Source organism: Macaca fascicularis, chromosome 10, assembly GCF_037993035.2.
Source record: "Macaca fascicularis isolate 582-1 chromosome 10, T2T-MFA8v1.1".
NCBI lineage: Eukaryota > Metazoa > Chordata > Mammalia > Primates > Cercopithecidae > Macaca > Macaca fascicularis.
The window spans coordinates 101,822,183-101,847,190 of NC_088384.1; the positions used below are offsets into that span (position 1 = coordinate 101,822,183).

Consider the following 25,008-nt stretch of genomic DNA (forward strand, 5'->3'; position numbering starts at 1 on the left):
TATCAAAAACCTACAGAAAGGCAGTAGTTGAGTTTGTTAAGAACTAATGAAAAAGCACCAAACACCTACATCTTTGTCCCTCTAGCCCACACAGGCCATTCTTGGACTGTATGAAGGCTAGCTGGCAGAACTCAAGAGAACAGTTGCTATGTATGACTCAGATAGTCTGCCTACATATACCACCTTTATTTCTTTTTCCTCTATTTCTTTTTTTCTTTATCTGTCCTCTTTATGCCTTTGGTCAGCTGTGATACCCAATGGTGTCCACTGGCACTGCTTAGTCCTATGGGCAGGTACAAGGTTAAAACCTCCCTAATAGGATGAAAAAGTTTGGAGCCAGGAAGTTGCCCTTATTGTTATAAGATTGATGTTGGCTCATGGAGATAATTAACATTTGTTGATGGCCTAACATGTGCCTAATATGGTTTTTTTTTTTTTGGGGGGGGGGGGACAGAGTCTCCCTCTGTCCTCCAGGCTGGAGTGCAGTGGCGCGATCTCGGCTCACTGCACAATCTCGGCATAATTAACATTTGATGACGACCTAACATGTGCCTAATACGCCTGTTTTTTTTGCTTTTTGTTTTTTGTTTTTTTGAGACAGTCTCCCTCTGTCGCCCAGGCTGGAGTGCAGTGGCGTGATCTTGGCCCACTGCAACCTCCGCCTCCTGGGTTCAAGAGATTCTCCTGCCTCAGCCTCCTGAGTAGCTGGGATTACAGGCGCCCAACATCAGGCCCGGCTAATTTTTGTATTTTTAGTAGAGACGGGGTTTCGCCATGTTGGCCAGGCTGGTCTCGAACTCCTGATTGCAAGTGATCCTCCCGCCTCGGCCTCCCAAAGTGCTGGGATTACAGGCATGAGCCACCGCCCCTGGCACAGCATATTAAAATCTAGTCTTCAAACACTGAACTGCAGGCGTCGCTGCACCAAACACTTCCCTCTGCTCCCCAACCCCAGCCTACAGAAACCAGCTCCCCTCCTCCTACCCCGCAGTCATCCACAGGCCTTGGCCCAGCGGGAAACGTCCCTTGACTGAACCGCCACTGAACACCCACACTCCACAATCGAGGGGCAGCCCTCCCGAGAGGAAGCCCCAACGACCTCCAACCACAAGGCGTCTAAGTGTAACTGTCCCGGGCGAGGCGCGGCGGTTCGGTTCCCATGGTAACCCCGCAGCTCCTGCGTCGCGCTTCCGGGCGGACGAGCAGCGCGCCTCAGTGACGTCACGGCGCCACTTTCCGGCCGGTGGCAGAGTCCGGCGAAGTTGTGGTGGCCTGGGGCGCCATGGGAGCCACTGGCGACGCCGAGCAGCCGCGGGGACCCAGCGGGGCCGAGCGGGGCGGCTTGGAGCTGGGGGATGCGGGCGCAGCGGGGCAGCTGGTTCTCACGGTGAGGGCGCCCCCGGTGAGGTCTGGGCTCGGGCCGGGCAGGGCCTCGGGGCTCCCGGGACCCTGGCCCGCGGGCGAGAACGCGGCGGCTGCAGCTGCAGAGGGGGTTGGCGTTTTCGCAGCCCGACGACCTGGATTCAAATTCTGGTGCCGCCCTCCTAGCTAGGTGACGTGGGCCAGCTCTGTCGACCCCCTGAGTCCCCAGATCATCTTCTATAAAATGGAGATGATTAGTACCTGTCTCATAAAAGTTGTTGTGGGATGGGAAGATAAAGGCGGGTACAGCGCCCAGGACATCACCTGACACAGAGTTGACCCTCGGTAAACACTGCTTCCCTTCCTCCTGCCGTGCCAGAAGGCAGGGTCGGGACTTTTAAGGCAGGAAACTTCCTCAGTTCCTCTTTTGTGGAGGGGGCCTTCCAACTGTTGTCCTCCCCCGATACCCCAAGGCGGGAGAGATGGTGACGGATCTGAGAAGCAGGAATGTTTAGGTTTAACTTCATACCCACCCTCCACCTCCACCCCACGCCAGTGTCACAGGCCGCAGTGACATTTGTTCCGTTGGTCCCCACAGAACCCTTGGAACATAATGATAAAGCACCGGCAGGTGCAGCGGAGGGGCCGCCGCTCACAGATGACAACAAGGTAAGGCTGGCCCTGCATGGGACTTGTATCCCAGCCACTGGCTTGCATGGCAGCTTTGGGATCCCCAGTGCACAAGACTATGGAGATCTACAGCCTGTAGAAAGAGCACAGGACTGAGAAAGAGGAGACTCCGATCCTGTAACTCTGTGTGATCTTGAGCTAGTCAAGTCACTTCCTTCTCTGAACTCACGAAATGGGGAAGGGCACAGGAGATGGGTTGGGGAATAAAAAATACCTAAGACCCCTCACATTCACTGGCTCTGTGATTGAGGGCTCTTAAGAGGTCAGTTAGCATGGAGTTTAAGAGCACGGGCTCTGGAGTCAGACAACTGTGTTCTCATGCAGCCTCTGATGAGCCCCTGTTTTCTCAACTATAAAGACGGATTAATAGTATCCATCTCAGGGAAGGGAGAGAGCACAAGGTGGGCCTTTGGGATGCTGGTAGTGGTGAATTGGATGTTCACTGTAATTACTCATTAAAGTGTATAGACTTTTCTGTATAATAAGTATTATATTTCATAAAAACACTTTGGGCCGGGCGCAGTGGCTCACGCCTGTAATCCCAGCACTTTGGGAGTCTGAGGTGGGCGGATCACCTGAGGTCAGGACTTTGAGAACAGCCTGACCAACATGGAGAAACCCTGTCTCTACTAAAAATACAAAAAGATGGCCGGGTGCAGTGGCTCACGCCTGTAATCCCAGCACTTTGGGGATCTGAGGCGGGCAGATCACCTGAGGTTGGGAGTTTGAGACCAGCCTGACCAAGGAGAAACCCGGTCTCTACTAAAAATACAAAAATTAGCTGGGTGTGGTGGTGCACACCTGTAATCCCAGCTACTCGGGAGGCTGAGGCAGGAAAATTGCTTGAACGCAGGAGGCGGAGGTTGCAGTGAGCCAAAACCACACCACTGCATTCCAGCCTGGGCAACAGAGTGAGACTCCGTCCAAAAAAAAAAAACTTTGAAAATAATACCCACTTCATAGAGTTATGAGAATGAAATAAAGTCATGCCTTTGTGATTTGAACAAAATCTGAGCATGTAGCTAGTTTTCAGTAAAAGTTGTCTAGTATTGTTAAAGAATTCTATGTCCATAATTGACTGGGCAAGGTGAGAAAGAATATGTTTCGGACATGCCCCCTCACCCTGTCTCCCTCCTGAATGCAGTTTCACAGATCCTGCCATCTCTATGGATCTCCTCCGAGCTGTCCTGCAGCCTAGCATCAATGAGGAGATCCAGACTGTCTTCAACAAGTACATGAAGGTGAGAGGGACACAGGATAAAAAATAACGGGAAAGACTCATGAGGAGCCCAGTCCTTCCTTGCATCACCAGTCCGTCTCTTTCCTACACACAGATATCTAAAGTTTTCCTTTTGTTTTTTTGTTTTTTTGTTTGTTTTGTTTTGTGTTTTTGAGACAGAGTCTCACTCTGTCACCCAGGCTGGAGTGCAGTGGCATGATATCGATTCAGTGCAACCTCCACTTCCCAGGTTCCAGCGATTCTCATGCCTCAGCCTCCCTAGTAGCCAGGATTACAAGCGCCCACCACCACACACAGCGAATTTTTGTATTTTTAGTAGAGACAGGGTTTCACTGTTGACCAGGCTGGTCTCAAACTCCTGACCTCAAGTGATCTGCCCGCCCACCTTGGCCTCCCAAAGTGCTGAGATTATAGGTGTGAGCCAGCGCGCCCGGCCAGCTTTCAAATTTTTAATCCCCCAAGAATTTTATCCCTTCCTTGAGGGTAATTCAGATATCTTTTTTTTTTTTTAAATCTGCCCTTGTCACTCACTGTCACGTTTTTGTTTTTGTTTTTTTTGCTGACTTCTTGTAAGGATGAAATGACTTAAATGTACTGTGCTGAGCACTGCACTTAGGACATAACAAGTGTCCAGTAAGTACTTCTATTAGTTGTTTAATAATATCACCATTATTGGGGCCATGCACAATGGCTCACACCTGCAACCCCAGCACTTTGGGAGGCCGAGGCAGAATCACTTGAGGCCAGGAGTTTGAGACCAGCCTGGGCAACATAGTGGGACCTCATCTCTACTACAAAAAAAAAAAAAAAATTTATTAGCCAGGCATGGTAGTGCGTGCCTGTAGTCCCAGCTACTCAGAAGGCTCAGGCGAGAGGATCACTTGAGCCCAGGAGTTTGGGTTTGTAGTGAGCTATGATCATACCACTACACTCCAACCTGAGTGACAGTGAGGGCCTTTCTCGAAAAATATATGTAGATAAATAAAGTTGCCATTATTATTATTATTTACGGGTTTTTTCCCTGGCCTATAAATAAATTTCCACATGACTTTACTTAAATGTACCAAAAGAGGATGCTTTAAACTCAGTATGTTCAGAACTGAACTCTTTGTTTTTCTTCCTAAATCTCCTCCTCTTACATTTATTCATTTATGTAAGAAGTATTTATTTACCGGGCGCTGTGGCTCACACCTGTAATCCCAACACTTTGGGAGGCCGAGGCAGGTGGATCACCTGAGGTCAGGAGTTCGAGACCAGCCTGACACAACATGCTGAAACCCCATCTCTACTAAATACAAAAAATTAGTCAGGCGTGGTGACACATACCTGTAATCCCAGCTACTCGGGATGCTGAGGCATGAGAATCTTGAACCTGGGAGGCAGAGGTTGCAGTGAGCTGAGATTGCACCATTGTACTCCAGCCTGGGCAACAAGAGCAAAACTCCCTCTCAAAATAAAAAGTATTTATTGAATGACTACTATACTACCAGGCACTATTCTAGTCACTGGGGATGTAGCAGTAAACAGAACATATGCTCTCTGTAAACAAATATGTGCTGTGTTAGAGAAAGAGAGAAGACAGGGGAAAGAGAGCAACCAGTAGAGAGTAGGGTTGCTGTTTTATAGATTGTGGCTAGGAAAGCCTTTGATAGAGGACATTTGAGTGGAGACCTGAATAAGTGAGGAAAAAGCAAACCATGAAGATACTTGGGGAAGAAGCAGTCCAGTTGCAGAGGAAATGGTAGAGGCTCTGAGACAGGAGTGTGCTTGGCACATCAAAGCAATGAATAGGCCAGTGTGACTAGAGGAAAATAAGCCAGGCGAGTAATAGGACAGATTTTTTTTTTTTTTTTTTTTTTTTTTTTTTTGAGACAGAGTCTTGCTCTGTCACCCAGGGTGGAGTGCAGTGGTAAGATCTTGGCTCACTGCAACCTCCACCTCTGAAGTTCAAGCAATTCCTGCACCTCAGCCATCTGAGTAGCTAGGATTGCAAGTGTGTACCACCATGCCTGGCTGATTTTTGTGTTTTTAGTAGAGACAGGGTTTCGCTATGTTGGCCAGGCTGGTCTTGAACTCCTGGCCTCCAGTGATCCATCTACCTTGGCCTCCCAAAGTGCTGGGATTACAGGTGCGAGCCACCATACCCCACCTTTTTTTTTTTTTTTTTTTTTTTTGTGGCAGAGTTTTGCTCTTGTTGCCCAGGCTAGAGTGCAGTGGCGCAATCTCGGCTTACTGCAACCTCCGCCTCCCAGGTTAAAGTGCTTCTCCTGCCTCAGCCTCCCAAGTAGCTGGGATTACAGGCATGCAACACCACACCCAGCTACTTTTGTACTTTCAGTAGAGATGGGGTTTCTCCATGTTGGTCAGGCTGGTCTCAAACTCCCGACCTCAGGTGATCCTCCTGCCTCAGCTTCCCAAGGTGCTGGGATTACAGGCATGAGCCACTGTGCCTGGCCAGTACAGATATGTTTAACAATATAGCCAGAAGTCACTAAAACTCACCTCCCAGAGATACCAAATTGTTAACGTTGACTATATAGTCTCCCAGGTTTATTTGTGGTATGTGTGTGTGCATATGCATTAAAAAAAAGAAATCATTTTACACACAACTGTTCTGCAACTTGATTTATTTTACTTGGCATACTTTTGTTTTGTTTTGTTTTGAGATGGATTCTACCTCTGTCACCCAGGCTGGAGTACAGTGGCACAATCTTGGCCCACTGCAACCCCCACCTCCAAGCTTCAAGTGATCATCCTGCTTCAGCCTCTCAAGTAGTTGGGATTATAAGTGTGCACCACCACACCCAGCTAATTTTTTTGTATTTTTAGTAGAGACGAGGTTTCACCATGTTGGCCAGGCTGGTCTCAAACTCCTGACCTAAAGTGATCCTCGCGCCTTGGCCTCTCAAAGTGTTGGGATTACAGGCATGAGCCACTGCACCTGGCCTACTTGACATATTTTGGTCATGTCTCTAAGTCAGTACATAATAGTTCCCCCCGATTCCTTTGTAATGGCAACAGAGTAATCTATTTGATGGACCAAATTCCATAAGCTAGCCCCTAGAATATTCAGATTGTTTTCGTTTTTCTCTATTACAGACAATACTATAATGAACACTGTGAATGTACATCTTTGTTTACATGTGAGAGTATTTCTCTGAGATAAATTCCCAGAGATGGAATTGGTGGGTAAAAGCGAAAACCTATTTTTCCGTCAAGAAAATTGCTCTCTAGAAAGGTTATACAACAGTGCTTGAGAATGCCTCATTCATGATCTGATTTCATTCTCAGATCCAGAGATAGCTTACACTCACCATATGTCCATTACACTGCCCACCTCACAGGCTGGTTGTAAAGTACCTAAACTATTTTAACTGGCTTTCAGTTGGTTGATATTGAATACCAGTATTCATCTCCAGTTTTTAGGTTTTTGTTTTAAATTAAACTCATCTGATCATTTAATCTGGCCTGAAGACTTCCTCTTAAAACTCTTGAGGTTTCTAATCGAGTCCATTCACAGTCTTGTTGGTTTGATGTTAACGACAGAGGCATTTAACCTTGCTAAATATGAAATGGCAGCACATTCCCATAATTGTCTCTCACAATAGAAGTACTGGGTTTAGGTTCCAGAATTTTCCTATACCCCCGAGATAACTGACAGTTTTTCTAGGCATTACTTGACTAGGCATTTTCTAGAGATGACTGTTTTTATGAGGACATTCACAAGTGCCTCCCGGGTGTCTTTGGGACCTCATCGCCTATCTTCTCATGTATTCAGGCTCAAACTCTCCCTGTACCCAGCAGAGAAACCTTCTCCCTTCCCTTTTCACAGTCGATTGGGGTTGCTGGCATCCTGGGGCCCTTGTCAAGTCTCACTCCTCTCCATTCCACAGATGTTTCTTTCAGACTGGACAGTCAGAATTCAGTTAGGACTTTCTGCTATCTTAATATATTTTCTGGCCTACCCTGGCCTATTCACTTCAGACACAGGCATTCTTTTTTCCTTCTAAAGAAGTAACGTATGTACATTATAAAAATCAAAAGGATATAGATAAGCCAAGAGAAGAAAACAGTCACCCACAATATCACCTGTTACTTCAGCGTATATCCCTGGAATTCTTTTGTCTCTGTGTTTGCTTGTGCTGTGTTACATAAATAAGCTCACACTATACCAAACTGTTTTACAACCTCCTTCCTTCACTTTGAGGTATATCATGAATACCTTTACCTGTCAAAACTATATTCTCTTACATCACCTTTATTGTGATTTTTTAATATTTGCCTAGCATTTCATGGTGTGGATATGCCATAATTTATTTAAGCTACACTTAGACATTTGGGTTATTCTTTGATTTTTTGCACTGTTTACACATCAATCTTTTGGGCACCTCCAGGATTATATCCTTCAGAGGGGGAATAAAGGGAGGAGGTCGAGCCTGAAATGTGAATCTATAAATCTGGCCGATCCCAACCTTGCTTATAATCACTTTTCCTTTCTGTATGAGGCTAGGATAAAAGCTTGTCTTGCTTGTCTTGTATTCAGTTTCCTTCAGGTTGATGCCCATTAACAGGACTCTGACCTTGTCCTCTGTTGTGCTCCCCTAGTTCTTCCAGAAGGCAGCACTGAACGTGCGAGACAATGTTGGGGAAGAGGTGGACACAGAGCAGCTGATCCAGGAAGCCTGTCGGAGCTGCCTGGAGCAGGTGAGACCAAGGGGGACAAGAGATGCAGGCACAAGGTTTAGCTCTCGAGCCTCTGATAAGAAATGTGATCCTAAGCCGGGCGTGGTGGCTCACACATGTAATCCCAGCACTTTGGGAGGCCACGGTGGGCAGATCACTCAAGGCCAGGAGTTTGAGACCAGCTTAGGCAACATGGCGAAACCCCATCTCTACAAACAATACGAAAATTAGCTGGGCATGGTGGCACACGCCTATAATCCTGGCTGCTTGGGAGCCATAGGCACAAGAATTGCTTGAACCCGGGAGACAGAGGTTGCAGTGAGCCGAGATGGCACCACTACACTCCAGCCTGGGTGACAGAGCAAGACTCTGTCTCAAAAAAAAAGAAACGTGATCTTACCATTAGTGGTATTTTGGGGAATGCCCAACAAGCCATATATCTGGATAGGTTGAGGCCGTTGCTTACAGGGAAGGGAAGTAGCTGCTATATGTCAGGTACCAGGATAAATGCATTATTTCTTTTATGTCTCAGAAGAAACTGTGTACAGAAGATATCTGTTTTTGTGTGTTTTTTGTTTTTTGTTTTTTGTTTTTTGTTTTTGAGACGGAGTCTCGCTCTGTCGCCCAGGCTGGAGTGCAGTGGCGCGATCTCGGCTCACTGCAAGCTCCGCCTCCTGGGTTTACGCCATTCTCCTGCCTCAGCCTCCTGAGTAGCTGGGACTACAGGCGCCCGCCACCGCGCCCGGCTAATTTTTTGTATTTTTAGTAGAGACGGGGTTTCACTGTGGTCTCGATCTCCTGACCTTGTGATCCGCCCGCCTCGGCCTCCCAAAGTGCTGGGATTACAGGCGTGAGCCACCGCGCCTGGCCAGAAGATCTCTTTTAATTACTATTTTATAGGTGAAGAAATTGTGGCTTAGCAAACTCATAGAAGCAGAAAGTAGAGTAGCAGTAGCTGGAGGGGAGAAGTGGGGGGATGTTAATCAAAGGGTACAAACTTTTAGTTATAAGACGAACAAGTTCTGGGCAATCTGACGTAGAGCATGATGACTATAGTTTATCTCTATTGTTTACTTCAAATTTGCTAAGACCATAGATCTTAAGTGTCCACACACGCAAAATGGTAGCGGTGGATGTGTTGATTGATTTCATTGTGGTAATCATTTCACTATGTATATATATGTCAGTTCACCACATTGTACACCTTGAATATATACCATTTCTGTTTATCAATTATACATCAATAGAGCTAGAAAAAAATTTTTAAAGGCAAACCAAAAAAAAAAAAAAAAAGACATGGCTTAAGGCACACAATAATTTGAATAGCTAAGATCGGTCTCACCTCTGCAGGTACTTGGTGGATCAAGTTATCATGGCCCCATTTGGTATCATGGGGATGAGCACCCTGCTGCCTCCCTGCCTCTCTGGTGTGGTCAGGAGGCATGACATCAGGTCTATAAGTGACTGTTCCCAAGATAGAGAACCTGTTTACATGTGTCAGCTGCTGTTATTAGTAGGAATTGTTGCCATCACCCTTTTATAGGGAGACATCAGGAAAGGTCACCAACAGTTGCTGGCTCACTTTCTCACATCCCATTCATTCTGTTCACTTTTTTGTTTTGTTTTGTTTTTGCTTCAGTCCCTCAGTCCCCACTACTTCACTGGAACCCCTCTTGTCAGGGTCACTAGTAACCTCTGTGTTGTCAAACCCTCTGGTCCCTAACTGTCCTCAACTTACTCAGCTTCTCAGTGACATTTGTCACAGTGGATCATTTCGTGTTTCTTGGAACACTCCTCTGTTGGCTCGAGTGCCTTGACTTTGCTCCAACTTCATTGCCCACTCTTCTCCCTCACCCCCCGCCTCTAACTGTTGGTGCCTTCCCAAGTTCAGTCCTCAGACCCCTTCTCTTTCATGACTCACTGTTTTCATAGCTGTTTTCATCTAGTCCTGTGGCTTGGAAGCCAATTCAGCTGTTCATAATTCACACAGTTATATCTCAGTCCAGAGCTACATTCACTGTTACCCAGTTCCAATCCGCTCTTCTCACAGCAGCCAGACTTATCTCTGTAAAGATGAATTAGATCATGTCACTCCCCATTTTAAAAACCCTTCAGTGACTTTCCTGTTGCAGGGAGAATAAAGTCTTAATGCCTTACCATGACCCACAGAGCTCACCCTGGACCAGCTTCTTCCTGCTTCTTTAACTTCATTTCTTTTTTTTTTTTTTTTTGAGACGGAGTCTCGCTCTGTTGCCCAGGTTGGAGTGCAGTGGCCGGATCTCAGCTCACTGCAAGCTCCGCCTCCTGAGTTTAGGCCATTCTCCTGCCTCAGCCTCCCGAGTAGCTGGGACTACAGGCACCCACCACCTCGCCCGGCTAGTTTTTTGTGTTTTTTTGGTAGAGACGGGGTTTCACCGGGTTAGCCAGGATGGTCTCGATCTCCTGACCTCGTGATCCGCCCATCTCGGCCTCCCAAAGTGCTGGGATTACAGGCTTGAGCCACCGCGCCCGGCCTCTTTAACTTCATTTCATCTCACCGCTCTTTTATTGACTATACTCTGGCCGTTCTGAACTCCTTTCTGCTCCTGCAGCACAAGCTTGGGCCATTTCATTTGCTGTTATTAGTACCTGGAGTACTCTACCCTTAACTCTATAAAGCTGGCTCCTTCTTTCCTTCAGATCTTAGTTTAAATATCAGAGAGGTCTTCCTCTCGCACTCCTACCTCTGCTAAAATCTTGAGCTTTACAAGAGTTGAGGCCTGGCCAGGCGCAGGGGCTTACGCCTGTAATCCCAGCACTTTGGGAGGCCGAGGAGGGCAGATCACGAGGTCAGGAGATCGAGACCATCCTGGCTAACATGGTGAAACCCTGTCTCTACCAAAAATACAAAAAATTAGCCAGGCATTGTGGTGGGTGCCTGTAGTCCCAGCTACTCGGGAGGCTGAGGCAGGAGAATGGTGTGAACCCGGGAGGCGGAGGTTGCAGTGAGTCGAGATCGCGCCACTGCACTCCAGCCTGGGCAACAGAGCAAGACTCCGTCTCAAAAAAAAAAAAAAGAGTTGAGGCCTAATCTTGTTCACCACTGTATTCCCAGCCCTGGAATATGACTGTTGGTATGTGTACAGAGTTTGCTGAATTATTGAATTAATGAAGGAACAAACAAACGATAAATGAACAAATAAGCTTCCTGCTCTAATAGAACTTAACAGCCTACTTAAGCAGACAGGTGTGAATTAGATTACCACACAAATGTATGAGACTTGTTCACCCTTCACTGAAAAGGGACAAAGTTTGGAGAAGAACATGAATCCAGTTATGGATTAGCAGCTTTGAGCCATCCAAGCATAGACATGGGGCAGACTATTTGATATACAAGTCTAGAGCTCAAAGGATAACCTTTTGTCTACAGCTGAATTATGGAGTTGTGGTTTATAGATACTAATTGAAGCTGTGAGAATAGGTGAGAGCAGATAGAATATGTAATGAGAGAGGATAGAGGGAAAAGAACCAGATTGAGGAGGAAAAACCAACAAAGAAAGCTAAGATAAAGAGTGGCCAGAGAAGTAGGAGGAACACAGGAAAGTGTGACCACAGGAGCCTGTAGAAAAGAGTGTTTCCAGAAGGGGGAGCCCTCAACACTCAAATGCCACTGGCAGAGGTCGGGTGAACCCAATTCTCCACCTGCTACAAGGTTCTTACTCATGCACCATCTCCCCTCTGCCCGTTCCATCCTTTTCTTCCTCAAATGAGCCAGTTGTTTCCACCTTCAAGCTTCTGCACTCCTCCCTGCTGCTGAAACACTTCTCCCCGGCTTTTGTTATAGCCTCCTTCACATCTCAACTCAGAGGCCACCTTCTGAGCAAGGCCTTCGCTGGCCATTCTCTCAAAGTAGCCCTCCCCTTCTGGTGTTCTCTGTCACATCTGCCTGGGCTTTTTTTCTTTTTTTCTCACAGCATCTATCATGATCCACAGTTACCTTGTTTGTTTCTGTGCTTATTATCGAGATCACCCACAAACTATAAGCTCCACAAGAGCTTGTCCTAGTTACTGCTGTGTCCACAGCACTTAGGTCCTAGGTACTCAATATTTGTTAAAAGAAAAACAGCAGGCCAGGCACACTGGCTCACGCCTGTAATCCCAGCACTTTGGGAGGCTGAGGCGGGCAGATCACTAGGTCAAAAGTTTGAGACCAGCCTGGCCAACATGATAAAACCCCATCTCTACTAAAATTACAAAAAAAGAAAAAAATTAACTGGGTGTGGTGGCACGCCTGTAATTTACTCCCAGCTACCCCGGAGGCTGAGGCAGGAGAACTGGTTGAACCTGGGAGGTAGAGATTGCAGTGAGCCGAGATCGCACCACTGCACTCCAGCCTGGGCGACAGAGCAAGACTCCATCTCAAAAAAGAAAAAAGAAAAACAGCAGCTTAATGAGGAATATGTGTTATGCTAATGTATTTAGTTTGAAAAAATATGTAGTATGTATTTACATGGGAAAAGCAAGGAAGAATTTACATTGAAATATTAAAAGTAGTTTATGTAATGAGATTCCAGGTTTTTCTTACTTTGCTTTTTTACATTTTTAAATTTTTTCAGCTATGATAATTCAATATTTTTTTAAAAATAGGTATCTATTTCTATGCATATAAATATATACATATGTGGCCGGGCGCAGTGGCTCATGCCTGTAATTGCAGCACTTTGGGAGGCCAAGGCAGGTGGATCACCTGAGGTCAAGAGTTCAAGACCAGCCTGTCCAACATGGTGAAATCCCATCTCTTCTAAAAATACAAAAATTAGCTGGGTATGGTGGCACACCCCTGTAGTCCCAGCTACTTTGGAGGCTAAGGCATTAGAATCACTTGAACCTAAGAGACGGAGGTTGCAGTGAGCCAAGATGGTGCTGCTGCACTCCAGCCTGGGCAACAGAGTGAGACTCTGTCTCGAAAAATTAAAAAAAAAGAGGAAGTAGGTGGGGTATGCTTACCCACCAAAATAGTGACTGGTAACACTTGGTCTTTTTCCCTTCAGGCTAAACTGCTATTTTCAGATGGAGAAAAAGTAATACCCAGATTGACCCATGAGCTTCCAGGAATAAAGGTCAGAGTCACTGTGTTTTGGGGTATTGGAGGGGGAGGTCCTTCAGGCTGGGAGGTAAATGAAATATGTGGGCCCCGGGAGGTTTCATGTACCTTCCATTTGTAGGACCAGGTCCAAACAGCATCATGCTGGATGGGCTTCTTTGGCCTGGGTCAGGGCGGGGCTGGAGAGCAATAGTCCAGGGCTGTGTCTTCTGCAACTCCAGAGGACTTGCAGCTCCCAGGCATTGGCCTTCCACTGACTCCCTTCGCTTTTCTTTTAGCGTGGCCGGCAGGCAGAAGAAGAATGTGCCCATCGAGGAAGCCCCCTTCCTAAAAAGGTAAACCATTTCCTTGTTTTGTTTTCTGGCTGAAAAAAGGCTCATCAGGCCAGTTGTGGGAACTCACACCTGTAATCCCAACACTTTGGGCGGCCAAGCCGGGAGGATCACTTGAGCTCAGGAGTTTTGAGACCAGTCTGGGTAACATAGTGAGACCCTGTCTCTACAATTAAAAAAAAAAAAAAAATTAGCCTGGCATGCTGGCACGTTTCTGTTGTCCTAGCTACATGAGAGGCTGCAGTGGGAGGATCACTGGAGCCCAGGAGTTCAAGGCTGTGGCAAGTTATGACCATGCCACTGCACTCCAGGCTGAGTAACAGAGTAAGACCCTATCTCTCAAAAAAGGCTCTTCACTCCATGAGGTACTGGGCTTCCTCAAAGCCCTTTTGAGCCTTCCTAGGCATGAGAGGCAGTTTTTCTCCCTGTCCCCATCAAATGTCATTTGATCTCTTTGGAAAACCATCTCTACCAAGTGACCCCAGACCTGCCAATGGGGCATGACCACAGGGTCAGACCTCTGACAGCTGTTTTTTGTGGCAGAGGAAAGGACGGCCTCCTGGACACATCCTGTCAAGCGACCGGGCAGCCGCCGGCATGGTGTGAGTAGGAACCAACAGTGTGGTGATAGCATAGGGGAGCAGATGGAGAGAGGGGCCCTAAAGGAAAAGAGGCCAGGGTTCTGTGCCCGTCAAAATCAGATCCATTAGCTTAAGTCATCATGGAGGGAGGGGAGTTACCCTGGTTTGAGGGGTGAGGAAGAAGGGTAGTGAGGAGGAAATTGTTTTACCCCCTGAACAATTTGGCCCAGCTTGATTGAACACCAGAGGTTTGTCACTGTTAGTATATATTGAATGCTTATGACTGGTCTAAATACGTTACATACTTTACCTTTTAATCTTTATAGCCACCCTCTAAAGAAGGTATCATTAATTTTTCAGATACAGAACAGACTCAGAGAATTACTTGCCTAATGTCATATAGTTACCATTGCCTCCAAATTGGTCATTTTCATATATATATATATATATTTTTTTTTTTTTTTTAGACTTAATTTTTTTTTAGAGCAGTTTTAGGTTCACAGCAAAATTGAGAGGAAGGTACAGACTTATCCCATATATTCCCCGCCCCTACACATGCACAGCCTCCTCCATTATCAACATCAGGCACCAGAGTGGTAAATTTGTTACATTCGATGAGCCTGCTTTGACTCATCTTGATCCTCAGAGTGCATAGTTTCCATGAGGGTTCACTCTTGGTGTTGTACCTGAACTTAGAGAAATGCATAGTGACAGGCATCCACCATTCTAATATCACACTGAGTGCTTTCATTGCCCTAAAAATCCTCTGTGCTCTGCCTATTCATCCTTCCTTCCCCCCTCAACCCACCCCCCAGCCCCACTTCTTAAAAAAATTCTGAAGCAGCAGAATCTTTTTTAAACAAAACGTTACATGGAAGCCCAGTATTTAAATCAAATAAAGCCACACTGGTCTGGGTCAGAGGCGTGGGGTTAGTTTGAAACAACTGGTTTAGTAGATGGGATAGTATTAACTGTCATACCTTAGATGTGTCTCCTACACGAAGCAGTTTTATTCCTCACAAACACAAGATAGGTAGGGCAGTTGCTGTTTTTGTCTCTTTTGACAGATGAGAAAACTGCCACTCAGAGGTTCTTGGAGTTGCTCATGCCACTATGTAAGAGCAGAGCTAGTGCTAGAATGGCTTCTAGTCCAGTGCTTTTTTTCTGTTTGTTTCTCCTCTAATGTGTCACCACGAAGGAGGATACCCAGGCTAAAGTGACAGTGTGTGAGGAACTCCTACCACCACCAGCAAGCCAGTATTCAGTTCTAGGTCTCACCTTGGAGAATTCACCTTTATTCTTTCCTTCCAAGCAGATGGAAACCAAAATCCTGTGAACCAATTCGCCGGGAAGGTCCTAAGGTATGATTATATGAGCATGGCAGAGACCACTATCCCAGGAGCTAGTCCCACTATCTCTGGGATCCACCATGGGGGAAAGGGGCAGGGGGCGAAGGATGCATGTCCACCATTCCAGAGCCATCTTCCCCCTCTCCACCTCCAGCCACACTGGCCTCAGAGAGGATCCTGTGTGGGAATTGGAGTTAGAGGCAAAACAAAGAGAAGGCTTGACTCTTTGCTGAAGCCTTCTTGTAGGAGCTAGTGGTCACTAATACTGACTCAATACTTAGTATGTAACAGGCAATGCCCTAAATCTTTTGTGTAGACTGTCTCATTTAATCTTTATAACAAACTTATGAGATCGATTCTGTGAACCATTCTATGAATGAGGGGTTTCCTTTTCTGCCAACTTCCCTGTGGGCATAAATTACTTTATTCAGTTGTCTTATACACTTAATGCACTTAAGACTTGCCCAAAGTCTGGCCGGGCGCGGTGGCTCAAGCCTGTAATTCCAGCACTTTGGGAGGCCGAGGCGGGAGGATCATGAGGTCAGGAGATCGAGACCATCCTGGTTAACATGGTGAAACCCCGTCTCTGCTAAAAAATACAAAAAACTAGCCGGGCGAGGTGGCGGGCGCCTGTAGTCCCAGCTACTCGGGAGGCTGAGGCAGGAGAATGGCGTGAACCCAGGAGGCGGAGCTTGCAATGAGCCGAGATCCGGCCACTGCACTCCAGCCCGGGCGACAGAGCGAGACTCCGTCTCAAAAAAAAAAAAAAAGACTTGCCCAAAGTCACATAACTCGTAAGTGATCGAGCCAAGTCTCAAACCCAGGACCTGCTGACACCAGAGTCTCTGCTCTCAACCATTAGCCTCTGTTGCCTCCCTTTCTCTCCTGAGTTCTTCCTCATCAGTGACTTATATAAATGGATGTTCCCCAGAATTCTCTCCTTGGCCCACTTCTCCATCTAAAGTAACTCTCTGGATAATCTAAATCATATACTCTTATGGTTTCAGGGACCACCATGTTCTAAAACTCCCATACTTCTTTTTCCATCCCATGCCTCTCTTTCTACTTTAAAACTTATATATACTACTATCTGGTTGACCACTCTGCTGGAAGTTCCATAGGCATTTCAGACTCAGCATATCCAAACATGAAATCAGAATCTCCTCACAGCCCTTCTTTACATTGTTTATCTTAATCATCTTTGCCTCCTCCTCTTCCTCACCTCCCTACATCCAGTCAAGTCCTGGACAATTCTCCCTCTTAAATATATTGCAGTTCCTATTTCCTTCTCTTCATCCTTACTGCTGCCCTAGCTCAGGCCCTTAGCATCTTTCCAACTGGTTTATCACAGCGGCCTCTAAACTGCTCTCCCTGCCTGTAGTCTTGCTCCTTCAAATCCATTATCCACATTGCTAGAAGACTAACCTATCTTTAAAGTAAATCTCTCACTCCCTGTTCAGAGGCCTTCAGCGATTCCCCATTGCCTACAGAAGATATAAAATGCAGTCCCCTGAACATAACCTCCCAGGACCTCCTACTCCTCTGTGTTTCTCTCTCCAGCCCCATCAGTTGCCACTCCCTAATTTGTACTCTGTTAGCAGCACAGAATTACTAGCAGTTTCTCCAGCATGCCAGGCTGCCTCTCACCTGTCTTTGCTCATGCTGCCCCCTGTCTGGAATGCCCTTGTTCCTCACCCACTTTACCCCAACTTGTGCTCACCCTTTCAGAATTAACTTGGGAAATGCCTCTCTAAGGAAGCCTTCCTGGCTGTACCCTCCCCTCAGCAGCCCTCAGACCCTGCACTCACCTGTGTCATTGCCTCATCGCATAATGATGTAATTATCTGTACATATGTCGGTGGCATCCTAGAAAACAGAGACTGTATCTTATTCACCTCTTTATCCCCAGTATCTAGCACAGACAGGGCCTAGCATATTGTGAGTACTCAGTGTCTTAGGTAAACGGTTGATTAAATAATAGACAAGGGTAAGGGTTAGAAAAGGGCAGGGGGAGGAGTATTTCTGTCCTACTCACCAGATTAAACTTCACCCTCACCAGCTTCTCTGTTTTTTGCACAGTGGGACCCAGCTCGCCTGAATGAATCTACCACCTTTGTGTTGGGATCTCGAGCCAACAAGTAAGTTTAAGAGCTTTGGCACTGATGGAGGAAACAGCTCAGGAATTCACTCGTAGGACTACACTTTCTGGAATCTTTACCACTTGGCTTTTACTTTTCAGGGCGCTGGGGATGGGGGGCACCAGAGGAAGAATCTACATCAAGCACCCACACCTCTTTAAGGTAGGTGAGTGCTGAGAGGAAAGCAGGCCATTGCATTGGGAGTAGACTGGGAACTCCACTCAGCACAGAGAAGCTTAGAACAAACACTGATCTTGGAGTCGGGACATCCGGGTTCTAGTTGCACCTCTGCCATTCACTTTTACCTTTCATGATTTACTCAGCACCTCTGTGCCTCAGTAATAACAGCTACTTTGCCTGCAAGTTTATTGGGTGCCAAACACAGTTTTAAGTACCACACTTATATTTTCTTTTTTTTTTTTTGAGACAGAGTCTCAATCTGTCGCCCAGGCTGGAGTGCAGTGGCCAGATCTCAGCTCACTGCAAGTTCCACCTCCCGGATTCACGCCATTCTCCTGCCTCAGCCTCCCGAGTAGCTGGGACTACAGACACCCACCACCTCGCCCGGCTAGTTTTTTGTATTTTTTAGTAGAGACGGGGTTTCACCATGTTAGCCAGGACGGTCTCGATCTCCTGACCTCGTGATCCGCCCATCTCAGCCTCCCAAAGTGCTGGGATTATAGGCTTGAGCCACCGCGCCCAGCCACACTTATATTTTCTTAAAAAATAAGTATTGCCATCTTTATTTCACAAATTTGAAACAATCAGAGGTTGAGAAAGGCTGAGTGACTTGACCACAGTTATTCAGCTAGAAGTGGTGAGTCAGGATTCAAATCCAGGTCTGTCCTCACCAAAGCCTGAGCTCTTACCCACTAACATATTTGGTTGTCTGTAAATTAGAGTTTGGGCCAGGCACGTGAACTCAACGCCTGTAATCCCAGCACTTTGGGAAGCCAAGGCAGCAGGATCACCTGAAGTCGGGAGTTCGAGACCAGCCTGACCAACATGAAGAAACCCTGTCTCTACTAAAAATACAAAATTAGCTGGGCATGGTGGCTCATGCCTGTAATTCCAGCTACTTGGGAGGCTGAGGCAGGAGAATCACTTCAACCCAGGAGGCGGAGGTTGTAGTGAGCCAAGATTGCGCTACCCTCACATTTGCATTTTAAAATAACTCTGGGGCCAGGCACAGTGGCTCACACCTGTAATCCCAGCACTTTGGGAGGCCAAGGCAGGCGGATCACGTGAAGTCAGGAATTCGAGACCAGCCTGACAAACATGGAAAAACCCCGTCTCTACTAAAAATACAAAGATTAACTGGGCATGGTGGTGCGTGCCTATTATCCCAGCTATTCGGGAGGCTGAGGCAGGAGAATCGCTTGAACCCAGGAGGCAGAAGTTGCGGTGAGCCAAGATCGCGGCATTGCACTCTAACCTGGATGACAAGAGCAAAACTCCATCTCAAAAAAAAAAAATAGAGTTTGGAGTGAGGCAGGGTCCTATGCCTTTTCAAAGAGGGTACTCCTCTCCTGAGAGCAGCTATGTTTTGGTCCCCACTGTTTGAGGGAATAATGGAGGCAATCATAAACTCACTCACCCTCTTAAATGATTTTGTATTTTATCGGTCACAGGAGCATCAAAGTAGATTAGAAGAAGAGCAGTGCATGTGTGTTCCACGCATGGTTTTTTGCACCTGTATGTAAGGCTTGGCACCCCTTGCCAGAACTGCACAGTCCCTATGGGGTCCCAGAATCACGGGCTTTCTCTGCCACATTTTGTGCAAGTTTTCAAGTTCTTTGAAAGGCATACCTGCTCACGCTTCTTCTCCAGTCTGATATCCTCGAGTTCCAACACTTAAACCATTTTCCCAGTGGCTCCTTCTTTGTTTTCCTCTCTTAATGTCATCACTCTTGCTATTCCCATTACCTGGGTGGCCTCCTCTCCCACCCTTATCTGCCTGACTATTCTTTAAGATCCACCTCCTCCAAGAAGCTTTGTTTGTATCATCCCCAAAATCAATACACCCTTGGACCTACTTCGAATTCCCACTTCAGCGTGGTTAAAAGTATGGCTTCGGGCCTGGTTCCATTACTAGCTGCATGAACTTAAACAAATGGCTCCATATTTCTTTTTTCTTTTTTTTAACTAGTTCAAGTCTGGGAATTGATCCACATTTCTGAGTCTGTTTTTGTCCTGTATAAAATGAGAATAGTGATAGACCAACCTTTTTTTTTTTTTTTTTTTTCCTGAGACGGAGTCTTGATGTGTCACATAGTCTGGAGTGCAGGGGTGTGATCTCAGCTCACTGCAACCTCCACCTCCCAGGTTCAAGCAGTTCTCTGCCTCAGCCTCCCGAGTAGCTGGGATTACAGGTGCCCACCACCACGCCCGGCTAATTTTTGTATTTTTAGTAGAGATGGGGTTTCACCATGTTGGCCAGGCTGGTCTCAAACTCCTGACCTCATGATCCACCCTCCTCGGCCTCCCAAAGTGCTGCATTGCAGGCGTGAGCCACCGTGCCCGGCCCTAGACCAACCTTTTAAGGTTAACTAACAGAGAGTGTAGTAAAGCACTCAGCATAATGCCTGGCACATAGTAAGGGCTCAATAAATGTTAACCATTATTATCATAGTTTCCCAATTCTAAAATCCACCATTTGTAATAAACTCCGAACCCACACTCTCATTACCAGTGGTTATTACCTCTCATTTTAATCTTTCCAGTCCAATAACTGGAGGGAAAATTTTTTGTTGTTTCACTTTACAACTTTTTTTTTTTTTAATGGGACAGGGTCTCCCTCTGTCACCCAGGCTGGAGTGCTACGGCACAATCTCGGTGCACTGCAACCTCCGTCTCCCAGGTTCAAGCAATTCTTCTGACTCAGCCTCCCGAGTAGCTGGGATTACAGGCACCCGCCACCACACCCAGCTAATTTTTATATTTTTAGTAGAAATGAGTTTTCACCGTGTTAGCCAGGCTGGTCTCCAACTCCTGACCTCAAATGATCCACAGCTTCAGCCTCCCAAAGTGCTGGGATTACAGACATGAGCCACTGCACCTGGCCCAACTTTACAATTCTCTATTAGTGATTATAAGTATCTTTTCAGTCATTTAGAATCTATTTGTATTTCTTCTGTAAGCTGCCTGTTATATCTTTTGCCCATTTTTCTGTCCTTCAGAAGCCATTATTCAAATTCTTTTCCTTTTTTAAATGTTTTGATTATAGAAATAATATATAAACCCACTCCTGTTGTAAAAAGATTCAGACAATACACAGGAGGTAATAGCAAAACACAGTTTCTTGACCAGGTGCAGTGACTCATGCCTGTAATCCCAGCACTTTGGGAGCCCAAGGCGGGCGGGTCACCTGAGGTCAGGAGTTCAAGACCACCCTGGCCAACATGGCGAAACCACATCTCTACTAAAAGTACAAAAATTAGCCAGGCATGGTGGTATAGTCCTGTAGTTCCTAGCTACTCTACTCGGGAGGCTGAGGCAGGAGAATTGCCTAAACCCACGAGGCAGAGGTTGCAGTGAGCCAAGATCACGCCACTGCACTCCAACCTGGGTGACAGAGCAATACTCTGTCTCAAAAAAAAAAAAAAAAAAAAAAAAAATTCAGCGTCCCTTCACTCCTCAAATTTTTTATTTTTTAAGGCACTTAAATTCTGGTTTCTAGGCGCCCAACCTAGAAACCAGAATTTAAGCCTTATTTGGGCTGAGCACGGTGGCTCATACCTGTAATCCCAACAGTTTGGAAGGCTGAGGCAGGTGGATTAGTTGAGACCAGGAGTTCAAAACCAGCCTGGCCAACATGGTGAAACCCTGTCTCTACTAAAAATATAAAAGTCAGCTGGGTGTGGTGGCACATGCCTGTAATCCCAGCTACTCAGGAGGCTAAAGCAGAAGAATAGCTTGGACCCAGGAGGCAGAGGTTGTATTGAGCCAAGATTACACCACTGCACTCTAGCCTGAATGACAGAGTGAGACTCCGTCTCAATAAATAAACAACTGGGCGCAGTGGCTCACACCTGTAATCCCAACACTTTGGGAGGCCAAGGCAGGCAGATCACCTGAGGTTGGGAGTTCAAGCCCAGCCTGAACAACATGGAGAAACCCCGTCTCTACTAAAAATACAAAATTAGCCAGGTGTGGTGGCGCATGCCTGTTGTCTCAGCTACTTGGGAGGCTGAGGCAGGAGAATCGCTTGAACTTGGGAGACGGATGTTGTGGTGAACCGAGATCATTCCATTGCACTCCAGCCTGGGCAACAAGAGTGAAACTCCATCTCAATAAATAAATGAACAAACAAACCTCATTTGTAACTCCAAAACTGAGTTCTTAACCCTGATGCTATTATGCATCTGACAGTACATGAGGTGTCCTGATTTTTGTTTTATTATGGTCACTGTAATAATTACAGGCATTACAAGCCACCTCAGTTCATTTTTTAAAAGAGAAAGCTCTAAAGTAATAGTTATCAGTCCCACCAGTTGCCCAGGGTGCTTTGTTTTGAGAAGGGAGTGAGGATTGGGAGTATACTAAGTCTCTGGGAATTGGGTCCCATGGTCTGCCCTCTGGGTTTGGCTCAGCTTTCTCTGAAGAGATTAGTGAGCCCTCTAAGTCCACCATGCTAGGAGACAAGAACTTTTGGTAAGAGCTGCTCAAGGGCCAAGAGTATGCTCTGGGACCAAATGAGAAGAGCCCCTTACCCGAGGCTAATTCTCTTATAACTTCATCCCTTACAGTATGCAGCTGACCCCCAGGACAAGCACTGGCTGGCTGAGCAGCATCACATGCGGGCAACAGGGGGCAAGATGGTAAGCAGTATTCACTTGTGCCACTGCCAGCGACCCACCCCACCTGGAAACCAGGATTTTGGCTGTAGGTGACAGCTTACCTCCAAATCTGACTCCCAAAGCCTGACCAGTGTGTGAGAAGAGAGACTTATAGGCCCATTTCTTCATGCTGAAGAGCAAATTGTAATCTTCAGGTTCCCTTCCCTATCCCCTAGATCTCCCTTCCGCCCCCTCACACTTTCTCCTCATGCCTCCAAGATCACATATTTGGATATTATTAGCTGTCCATGGGAATAGCAGGTATAAGACACACAATACTACTTTTCCCCACTATTGCACCCATTGATAGACTTCACTCATTGATCACTCTTCCACCAGACACAGCTATAGAATCTTTTCTCAAACCAGTACTCGAGGCCGCAACCCTTGGCAGTAGGAGTTAGCAATGAAATGTGTTTGCACACCTGGCAGCCCCCTCCAGATTTACCTCTACTTAAAGAGTTCTCAGATCATATGAAACAGCAACCTTAGGAAAATCATCACTGCATGTGTTCAAAAACTAGTGTTGAGGGCTTTGTCCATCACACACAATGTCCCCCACCTGAGGACTCACTCCCTCCCACCACAGGTACTGCTCCTTTTAGAATCTAAGTGTCTTACAAACTGATATGCCATCTCCTTTCTGCCAGTGAGAGCTACCTTTGATTTTATTGTACCACTCTATGCCTATGCTTTACTTCAAAAAAGATTTAAGCTCCATGTACATAAAATATAACATAACATAAATAAGAAATAGATGGTAGGGGGTGGGGGCAGGACCTAAAATTAAGCCACCAGTAAAACTAGTTCTTTAAAAAAAAAAAAAAAAAGTGTTTTTTATATTGCTGACCTGGGAGAGCTGTGCACTTCTACAGATGCTGGCAAATTCAGCTCTAGGCTCCACTCATGGACACCTGATCTGTTATGGTTCATAGTGCCCATAAGATGTAGATAAATTACTCGAGGGATACACAATTATTCCTGACCCTAACATTAAAAAGTCTCCCACAGAAGACTTTCTAATGTGATGAACAACTCTTTCTATATGTTAAGTTCACAAAAGGGCCCTCACCCACTGTAGACCGAGGCATTGTGACAAAGCATTTCTACAGGCCTCAGTACAATACAGGCCAATTACTAGACAGCAGGGCAGTTTACCATGTTTTCCATTTTGCCACAAATTCAAAACCAAGTTATCTTTGTCCTCAGAGGGAGCACATGGTTTCCTCTTCCTGATTTCCTATTTCCATGTATATTTTGCTGGTTTTCTTGCCATTTTGTTATAACCCACCTTGGGTCCTTTTGTACACTTGATCTTAACCAAAAGGTGTAGGAGTAATGGTGGATCCCTTTTTTTTTTCTTTATTTTCTTTTTTTTATTTTTACTTTTCACATCATTCAAGAGAGAAATGGGTCCTTTTTTAAAAGAGGAGGCTATAAATAAGTCACCAGTCCCTACTCTCCCATCCATAAAGCATCTACTGTAGTAAAAGATTGTCTCAAGGAACCATTCCCATCTCTCCCCACTTACTCTTCCCTACTAAATTGTAAACCGCATCCCCCCTCTTCCACCTAGTAGCAGGCCTTACGTTAAGCAGATGTTTAATGAAGTGTTACTGAGTTGGAGTGAAATGAATCGCAATGATCCCTCTCCCTTGCTCCTGCCTCAGGCCTACCTCCTCATCGAGGAAGACATCCGGGACCTTGCGGCCAGTGATGACTACAGGTAAAACCAGTGGGTCTCCTGCCCCTTCTCCTGTCCCTGCCTCAAAGTAGGCCCTAGAATGAGGCAGGGCCTATGTCCTCACTTCCCCCAACTTCCCTCTTCAATGTCTGTTCCAGAGGATGCCTGGATCTGAAGCTAGAAGAATTGAAATCCTTTGTCCTACCCTCCTGGATGGTGGAGAAGATGAGAAAGTATATGGAGACACTACGGACAGAGAATGAGCATCGTACTGTTGAAGCACCTCCACAGACCTGAGGCCAGGTGCCCTGGCCACACTTGGCAGCCCTCCTCCAAAGCCCTCTTCTTCACACGGCTGAGGCCACCGCTGGGACTGCTCCTAGATGGATCTCAGCGGCATTAAGCTGTGCCTGAGCGAGTTTGTAGTGACTCACTGCACAGCACCCCCAGACTGGCATGTGGTTCTATATTTGTAAAATTATTGGGATAAGAAACAATTAAACAGTTTGTAATTAACACAGATGGTGAACCTGTACCTTGCAGGAACTGACAGAACATCAAGGGCTCTAGAAGTGGATGTAGGAAAAAAGGACAAGATAACCCTCACCCATAACAGTATAGAGCCAGGCTTGATGAGACCAAGCTGGGAGCACCATGTACCTTCCCCATTTGTAGTTTCTTTACCCGGCTAATTTAAGGATGTGGCAGAATGTGGTGGAGTTTGATGACAGATCATGTGAAAAATAGAGTTGGCTTTTATTGCTCCCATTTTACAGGTTAAGGTACTAAAGGACCTGCCCCAAGGTCACACACTACCCATTGGAGAGGTAGGATATACAGGATATGAACCTGTGTTATTGGGGTTGTTTGTTTGAAGACAGTCTTGCTCTGTTGCCTAGGCTAGAGTGCAGCCTCTGGCTCAAGCGATTCTCCTGCCTCAGCCTCAGCCTCTCCAGTAGCTGGGACTACAGGTTCGTGCCACCTCACCAGCCTTTTTTTTTTTTCCCCCCCTTAAGTAGAGACAGGCC

The 25,008-nt window shown here is 46.3% G+C and overlaps 1 protein-coding gene across 1 annotated transcript; it reads left to right on the forward strand.

The window, feature by feature from the left end:
* Window positions 1–1,214: 1,214 nt before the first annotated feature.
* DNTTIP1 (deoxynucleotidyltransferase terminal interacting protein 1) lies at window positions 1,215–24,500 on the forward strand. Its single transcript, XM_005569169.5, has 13 exons — window positions 1,215–1,387; window positions 1,961–2,031; window positions 3,197–3,293; window positions 7,898–7,996; window positions 13,006–13,074; window positions 13,337–13,393; window positions 13,934–13,992; window positions 15,287–15,332; window positions 17,400–17,458; window positions 17,560–17,620; window positions 22,207–22,278; window positions 23,967–24,022; window positions 24,139–24,500. Exons 1-13 carry the CDS (start codon window positions 1,283–1,285, stop codon window positions 24,275–24,277), a joined length of 990 nt encoding a protein of 329 aa, XP_005569226.1. The 5' UTR covers window positions 1,215–1,282; the 3' UTR covers window positions 24,278–24,500.
* Window positions 24,501–25,008: the final 508 nt, after the last annotated feature.